A 9541-nucleotide genomic window follows, 5' to 3' on the forward strand; every position below is an offset into this window, starting at 1 on the left:
CAAATGATCTCTACAAGATCAAATAATATAACAGTGAGTATTTGTGCTTTTAAGCTCAGTGTATAGCCTGAAAGCTATGATGTGTATGCTAAGCGTGAGTTTTTGAGAGATTTTGAACTGGAAGAGTATGAAAAGAGTTATGCTTGATAACTTGAACAATTTTGTAGTTTGATTTTTACCACTCAAAATTTATTTTTCTTCAACTGATCTTCTCGGCTATTTATAGGCTTTTATATCAGCAAATAAATCGTGTAGTTCGACCATATTCAGGTCCTTTGATTCTCTCATGGCAATGGTCTTAACATCCCACTCCTTAGGAAGACCTCGGATCACTTTCAGCGCGATTTCTTTGTTTGAATATACTTTTCCAACTACATTCAGTTCATTTATGATTCTGTTTACTTTCTCATCATATTCGTTCATAGATTCTCTAGTCTTCGTTTTAATAATATCGAACTTCTGAATAGCAACTAAGAGTTTATTTTCTTTGGTTTGATCATTGCCTTCGCAGAGCTGAATTAACTTCTCCCAGATTTCTTTTGCAGTCTTGCACATATTTATCTTGCTGAAAGTAATTTTATCCAGTGTTATGTACAAGATGTCTTTAGCAGCATTGTCCAAATTGGCTTTTCTCTTGTCTTCTGCAGTCCATTCTTCTCTGGGCTTTTCAATGCAATGTGGTGCACCATCAGTTATGGCAACAGCAGTGTTTGCTTTCAGTATTTTCATGGGTCCGTCAGTGATAACGTACCACATATAATCATCTTGTGCAGCTAGATGAGCCTGCATTCTAATCTTCCAATCGTCAAATTCTTCTCTGAGAACATTGGAATTTTGTTGGAGGAAGACATAGTAATCAGTTTTGTTGGTAGGAATATTCAGCAACAAGATTAAACTGCTCTGATACCACTTGTTAGGATCGATTGGGAGTGAAAATGTATTTAGAATGGAGGGGTTGAATAAACACTTAACAATTTTTCATAACTTCTTCGAATAATGAATCAGTTTAGTGATAAACTGAATTCAAGAATTTTGTTTGTCAATATCAATCAGTTATCTAATGAAAGTACGAAAATAAACTGAATGACAGATATAATAAAAACTTAAATTAGGGGACACAAGATTTGTGGATGTTCGGAGATTTCAAACACTCATGCGTCACCCCTTCTATCTCGAAGATAGGATATTTACTAAAAGACTTTGATCTATTCATTGATTTGTACAAACCCACTTCTGTTTTGGGCTTAACAATTTATCAGTACTCAAATGATACATAACTACTTAGCACAACTGATCTCTAAAAGATTGAATAATACACTAGTGAATGTTTGTGCTTTTAAGCTCGAAGTATAGCCTTGAATGCTATGAATGTGTATATTAAGCGTGAGCTTTCGAGAGATTTAGAATTGAAAGAGTATGCACAGAGTTTTATTGATAACTTGATTGCTCGATTTCTAGATTCCTCTTGTTCAGCAGATCTTCTCGGTCATTTATAGGTTTGCTTCCAATGGTAACAATAAATCCATTTGAATCTTTATCTCCGTTGTATAGCCACGTCAACATTCTTCTGACAATCGTACACTGTAGCTTTTCTGATATGCGGAGTTCCCACTATGCGTTGCAGTATGCTCTTGTACAATTGTCGGTTGATAGCTACGTTCCTTAACTGATGACGTGTCAAACTGATTTATCAGTTGACAAAGCCGATAGGATTAACTGATTGCTCTCAACTGATTTTAGTTTAACTGATCAGTTCCAACTGATCATCCAGTTGACTACGTAATTCAATTAGCTTGATTCAGTTGCCTTAAATATGCACTAATCTTCAGTTCGGGCAACTGTCATTTTACGATTTTTTTTAGTTCAGTTACTCTCGGTCTTCTTGATCAGTTGTTCATTCTTTTCACACTCAATTTGTCAAACTCCGAAATTAAGTTTCCAACACAGTTGGAACTGATCTACAGACGAAGCCTAGCTGTGTTGAGATGTTGGATGATTAAAGTGGAGCTTAATCATCAGCAGCATTCCGCTGCTTAACTGCCATGTTAGATCAAGTAGATGATCAATGTGGTTCAACATCAGCTGAGTCCATTTTGAGTCAGCCCAACCAGTTTGGCAACACAGATGTAAAGGCCCCGTCTTTCGTAAAAAAAAATTTTTTTTTAATAAATAAATAACTTGCCTCACTAATAAAATAGTTCATAAATAGTTTTAACTTTAACATAACAGCGGAAGTAAGTATTATGTTTCAAACAACAACAAAAAAAAATATCCAACATATTAAAAATTAGTTTAAACATAAAAAGTGCATAAACTGAAACATGAGGTCCTCGGGTTCCTACTACTGTTGACCCGAGCTAACTCACTGGTCCTCGCCCTCGGTCTCGACCTCATCAGTACCTACAACAACCAAGTCTAGTGAGTCTAAAGACTCAACATGTATATATCGGGATTAACAAGTAAATATATCATAAAATCGCATGCAACGTAAAAATAAAGTATCGTAAAGCGTACGGTGAAAATCGTATCATGAGTAATTATAAATACGTGCATATCTGAAAATCATAAGTAAAAGCTTTACTCGATAGAGCTCTGTCATATCATATCATAATTTTTTTTGGTAGAGATAATGTTTCGAAGCAAGTGGCCCATAACATAACATGAACTCCTGATCAGACTAAACCACAATATACTGGGTGGTAGAGATCACCACAACCCTTGGACTGGATATCCGTACCCATACATAATCGTAAACCGGTCGTAAGTCACCAGGTGGAGAGGTCCTCGGTTGCGCATACCGACTTCCAAACCCATAAACGTAAGGTGGCCACAAGACATATCACATATACCTCAAAAATAAATATTTTATAATTTATGCACGTAATATAATTATAACCCTGTTGTTACCGGACGATTTGGATCGTTCCTAGGCTTGCCGCGACTTAATTCTAATAAGAAATGTATGCAAATAATCTTAACTTGACAAAACATAACATCCGAACCAAAAACGAGATGATTGGGACCAACAACTTAGTTTTTTTTTTTCAACCATGGCTTCGTACCAACTCGAACCAACATTAAACCAACGTTTAACCATTATTAAAATACCCCTAACATACTGAAAAATATTCATAAGGACTGTAAAACACGAAAATTAGTGAATGGAGGCCAAAATCATGAAACACTCTCTCGAGGGTCACTTTGGCACATTGCACCGTAAATTCTCGTACGACTTCTAAACTTACCCAAATCACAAACGGTCAAAAACATGACTTTCCTAACTCATTGAGGTATTGTCCAGTCCAAGGTCATAAGCTAAAAGCCAACCAAGAACTCAAATATGTCCTCTGAACCAAAACTCAAGTTGCTGTCAAAAATTTACAGCAGCAGCTATTGTGCTTGATTTGATCACTTTATGAAACTAATGGCCATTGGGGCTTGAACCACCGACCAGAGTCTCTTACCAACATCCTAAGGTGTGGCTTGAACTATGGCTAAGGACTAAAAGCCAACCACAACCCAAGCAAATACCTAGGACAATCACAACACCAAACCGAGAACACCACTTTCATTGTAGTGTGATGTATTGAATTATTTTTTTCTGTCTTGTGTCGTTCCAGTGGCCATTTGATCAACCATGGCTTGATCTAGACATGTTGGAGTGTTGTATGAACCATGGCTATGGGCTAGAAGCCATCCACAATCCAAGCAACACTCAAAAACCGAAACCATACTCATACAGAAAATGAAGAAAACCAAAAAGCACTTATTTTGTTGTGGTGTAATTTTGATTGATCCGTGAACCAAGCCTTGAAAGGATGACTTGGTCACGTCCTAGACATGTTAAGGAAGGGTTCTAACCTTGGCTACAGTCCCTAGGATAGACGAGATTCGAACACACTCACCTTACCCACTCAATGGCCAAAACCGTGACTCCATTCTGCACACAAGAAAAATTCTGCTGTCATTTCTTTGTTTGTGAGTGTATGTATGTAAACCAATGAACTATCAACCCCCTAATACACTATAAATCAAGCCTATAAGCAGCCTTGAGTGTCTGGAATCGCACAACTCCCTGTAAGCAACAAAACACACCAACCCGTGAAATACCATTTCAAAATCCGTGAGTGGCACATGCAGTTTTATTGCAAGGTTGCTGTAAATTTCGAGTTGTTACTTGAATCATGCATATATAATGGTTTAAAATATCTATAGGACTTGATTGTAGAGCAAAGAAACAATATATGCATGCCTGGAATTTTTTTTGAAGAAAACAATCAAAACGACAAACACGACGCGGCGGAGCGGAGTTGAATTTTCCTTCTTGTTTCTGCTGCTGTTTTCACGTTTCTAAGCTGCTGAGTTTCTGATGTTTTTCGAAGGTAAGGTTGTGTAGGAAATTTAGATAATGAAGGTGAAGGTTCAGGGGGTGATAAATGGGTTTTGAAGTGCATTTAGATGGAGGTTACAAGTTGTAATGCCCGAGATTTTATACCGTGTTAAATTACGATTATTGATTTTTAATCGAGATAATTATGAAAGGGCTAACCGAGACACGAAATGAGATTGCGTGTGAAAATAGATGTGCAAGGACAGTAGCATCGGCGCATATGCGCGACCGGGATGCGCGCACATGCGCCAAACAGGCAGACGCATATGCACGAAGCCTATGCGAGGAACATCAAAGAGTCTCGTGCATATGCGCGAGGCGATGTGCAAGATACGCGCGGAGACCGAGTGTCTCGCGCATATGCGCCGATTGGGGTCGCGCATATGCGCGAGACGTGTGCTACAAACATTGAGCCACTCGTCCTTATGCATGTTACGTGTATATATATATATATATATACATGCAACACTTTCCTCAGAGGAAAGAAAGGAAACGAGAGCTTCCGGGGGAATTACGTTCAATTCGATTTGCGATCAATCCGTCTGTCCAAATTTGAATCCGATTATGGCACCGTGTTCCTAGCAACGACAGCTACAACAGGACGTAAGTTTTGTTACGTTTTGTTAAGATTTGAAATTATGCTATGTCCAGAATCAGATACGATTCATATATAGTGTTCTTGACATAGTAGACATCATAGAATCGAAGTTAGATTAAGAAACAGATTGATTATGGAATTGTTATGAATTTCAAAGTTAAATTGACTGAGATGTGATGTCAGATTCGTACGGTGGTTGATTGTAAATGATTGGAATTGGGATAGACTGATATAGTATTATCAGTATCGCAAGATTGTACTGTTGTACCTTCAGAATTTGATAAGACGGGGACGTTTTGATTTGAATAGAATATTGATACAGTATATTGATATTGTCATTGCCAGATTGAACATTGACAGGCTTTGAGTCGAGACTTCGATTGTATCAGAGCGACAGCAAGAAAGGTATAAATGAATGTTGATTCGGGATTGCACAACTCGAGTTAGGTTTGACTTGAGTTTCCCAAAATCACATACTTTACTTTACTGCATTGATATTTGCAGATTATCAGATTGATATGTTTAGTCTATTGAATTATAGCAGAGCCAGAGTTTGAGTCTAGGGCAGATCAGCCTAGCTAGGGCAGAACCGCCGAGTCTTTGTCAGAACCGCGTAGACTCTAGACTTACGGTGTATCGATGAGCTTAGATGTAGATCGACGTCTATTGTAGACATTCGATACAGCATACCAAAGTCTATATTAGATCGGGATCCCTAGGTTAGAAATAAGTGGAGATAAGATAATAAGTCATTGACTTAAATACAGATTCCTATTGATTCATGTAGTCAGATTGGATACATGTTTTAATGTTTGTTTATGCTTTTATATATGTTTTATATGATTGCATTGATACATTGTTTATACTGGGATATTTATATCTCACCGGAGTTATCCGACTGTTGTCTTGTCTGTATGTGTGCATGGCAACAGGTGGGACAGGTTCAGGGTCACAGAGGTGAAGAAAGATCGAGTTAGAGTGGAGACTACGGACTTGGACTAGAGTTAGGGTTTAAACACTTGTTATATAGTTGTTAAACCTTAGTTGAGACTGATTGTATATAGTGCAAGATTTGTACTTTTAATAATGACGTGTATGTTAAGATGTATGCCATTACGTTCCGCATTTAAAAAAAAAAAAATTAGACCCTGTTTATTATAATTGATTAATTAGTCCCAATGACGATTGATAAGATGATTAGCGTCCGGGTCCCCACACAAGTCAAGAAGTTGAATGGGATTTAAATTATTTCTCTCACCCCTTGCAGTCGAAGATCCTTTCATCTTATTCTTTTATTTTTGCTGCAGGTACACGTTGATTTGATAGGTAATGGGTTGAGGAAGAATTATGGTTAAATATTGTGTTTGAATTACTCATAATTGGTGACTTAAAAGGGAAAATGAATATAAAAAAAAACATTCAGGAGTGACTTGAATGGAGTTTACTACACATTTGAATTTGTTTAAGGGATTGACTGAATTCCTACAAATTTTGCATGGTATCTTATGGTTTAAACCTTGCATTTTAATTGTTTAAGGGTTTTTTTTTTAAACACCCATTATACATTTTAGTGAATTAACACATTAATTTAGAATAAATTATTGCATGGCATACTTAACCTAAAATTTAAGTATTAAAATGCTAGGTTTTTAATTTCTTGAACCTAGATTAATTTATTCTCATTTGCTTACATATTTTAATTTAAACTTTAATTAAATATTGAATCTAAGAGAACTTATTTAATTACTTAGCTCCAATTAATTTATTAAACCCCAAAGACATTCCTTTTTTTCCTTTAAATTAAATCATTCATTGACTTAAATTAAATTTAGAAATATTTTTCTTATTATTAATCTTATCTCTAATCTCCAAACTCCGGTCCGGCCTCACGTATTTATCCTGAAAAGATAAAACTAAACATCTACTTTTAAAATAAATAATCATGACTTAACAATTATTAAAATGAATTAAACACTTCATATGTATAAAAAAAATTCAATTTTAATTTAAATAATAGCAATTATGCATGGCTTATACGTAATCTGATTTTTCGGGTTCTACAACTCTCTCCGCTTTAAAAGAAATTTCGTCCCTGAAATTAAATCTTACCGAATAACTCGGGATATCGACTCTTCATCTCTGGCTCAGATTCCCACGTAGCTTCCTCCTCCGAATGATTGAGCCATTTGACTTTCACTAGCTTGACCAGTTTGTTCCGAAGCATTTTCTCATGTCTGTCTAAAATTTGCACTAGTCTTTCCTCATAAGACAAGTTCGGAGTGAGCTGCAACGGTTCAAAGTTTAAGACAAGCGATGGATTCGCCATATACTTTCTCAGCATGAAGACCTGGAACACGTTGTGTACTCTGGCCAGATTTGGCGGAAGAGCAACACGATAAGCTAATGTCCCAACTCTGTCGAGGATCTCAAATGGTCCAATGAATCTCGGACTGAGCTTTCCTTTCTTCCCGAACCGCATGACACCTTTCATCGGTGCTATTTTCATGAAAACATGGTCATCAACAGCAAACTCTAGATCTCTCCTCCTCTGATCCGCATAACTTTTCTGTCTACTCTGAGCGGTCCTCATCCTATCACGGATCTTGACTACTATATCAGCAGTCTGCTGCACAATCTCCAAACCTAATTCTGATCTCTCCCTTACTTCATCCCAATGAATAGGCGATCTACACTTACGACTGTACAGCGCTTCATATGGGGCCATACCTATAGACGACTGAAAACTGTTGTTATAGGTAAACTCCACCAATGGCAACTTTGATTCCCAACTCCCTGAGAAATCTAGAATACATGCACGGAGAAGATCCTCCAAAATCTGGATAACTCTCTCGGACTGACCATCTATCTGTGGGTGAAAAGCTGTGCTAAACAACAACTTTGTACCCATAGCTGAATGTAGACTCTTCCAAAATGATGAAGTGAATCTAGGATCTCGGTCAGACATTATAGAAACGGGAATACCATGAAGTCTGACTATCTCCCGTATGTACAACTCTGCGTACTGCATCATGGAGAAAGTCCTCTTAATAGGCAAGAAGTGCGCTGATTTGGTAAGACGATCAACAATCACCCAGATAGCATTTGACCCTCTGACTGATTTCGGCAAACCGACAACGAAGTCCATGGTAACATTCTCCCATTTCTACTCGGGAATAGGAAGAGGCTTGAGCATACCTGCTGGTCTCTGATGTTCCGCTTTCACTAGCTGACACGTCAGACACTCGAATACAAAACGTCTGATATCCTTCTTCATTCCGGGCAACCAATATAATAACTGCAGATATTTGTACATCTTCGTACTCCCTGGATGAATAGAGTATGGCGACATATGGGCCTCAGCTAAAATATCTGCTCGAATAGAATCGCTGCTAGGAACCCACATTCTGTCTCGATATCTCACAATACCGTCTCTAACTGTATACAAGATACTGCCCTTGGCCTCATCTCTCTGCCTCCACTTTGCCAACTGCTCGTCTGCAAACTTTCCACTGCGAATACGGTCTAGAAGAGAAAACTGAATCGTTAGAGTAGATAGACGAGGAACTCTACTTCGAAGGTATGTCTCTAGATCAAACCTCTGCATCTCAAACTAAAGAGGTCTCGGAATCACCAAATGAGCCATCACTGCGACTTTCCTGCTCAACACATCCGCAACTACATTAGCTTTGCCAGGGTGGTAGCTAATGTCGCAATCGTAGTCCTTCACTAGCTCCAACCAATGCCTCTGACGCATATTCAACTCTTTCTGCGTAATGAAGTACTTGAGACTTTTGTGGTCGGTAAAGATCTGACACTCTCTCCGTACAAATAATGCCTCCAAATCTTCAATGCAAATACTACGGCTGCCAACTCTAGATCATGGGTAGGATAATTCTTCTCATGAATCTTCAACTGACAAGAAGCATATGCGATCACCTTCCCATGCTGCATCAACACCGCGCCTAACCCGAGTTTCGAAGCATCGGTATACAAAACAAAATCCCTGGGTCCTGAAGGCATGGCCAACACTGGTGCTGAAATAAGAGCTTGCTTCAAATAATCGAAGCTCTTCTGACACTCATCGCTCCACACATACTTAGCATTCTTCTTTGTCAACGACGTGGGTGGAACTGCGATAGAGGAGAATCCCTTAATAAACTTCCGATAATATCCTGCTAGCCCAAGAAAACTACGGATCTCTGATGCATTTTGCGGCACAACCCAATCTCTGACTGCTGCAACTTTCGCTGGGTCTACTTCAATACCACTGCTAGAAACGACGTGGCCTAAGAACACCACTTTCTCTGACCAGAACTCGCACTTGCTGAACTTCACGAATAGCTTGTGCTTTTGTAACGTCTGCAATACTGTGGTCAGATGTCTGCTGTGATCCTCTTGATTCTTTTAGTAGACGAGAATATCATCTATGAATAATATCACGAACTGATCAAGATACGACTGAAATACGCGATTCATGAGATCCATGAAGATCGCTGGCGCATTCGTCAAACCGAATGTCATCAAAAGAAACTCAAAGTGTCCATAACGAGTCC

The 9541-nt window shown here is 38.3% G+C and overlaps 1 protein-coding gene across 1 annotated transcript; it reads right to left on the reverse strand.

Annotated features, from left to right (window-relative positions):
• Window positions 1-216: 216 nt before the first annotated feature.
• Window positions 217-729, reverse strand: LOC142520266 (uncharacterized). The gene has a single exon (XM_075623269.1). It carries the CDS (start codon window positions 727-729, stop codon window positions 217-219), a length of 513 nt encoding a protein of 170 aa, XP_075479384.1.
• Window positions 730-9541: the final 8812 nt, after the last annotated feature.

Source organism: Primulina tabacum, chromosome 12 (assembly GCF_025594145.1).
Source record: "Primulina tabacum isolate GXHZ01 chromosome 12, ASM2559414v2, whole genome shotgun sequence".
Lineage (NCBI taxonomy): Eukaryota > Viridiplantae > Streptophyta > Magnoliopsida > Lamiales > Gesneriaceae > Primulina > Primulina tabacum.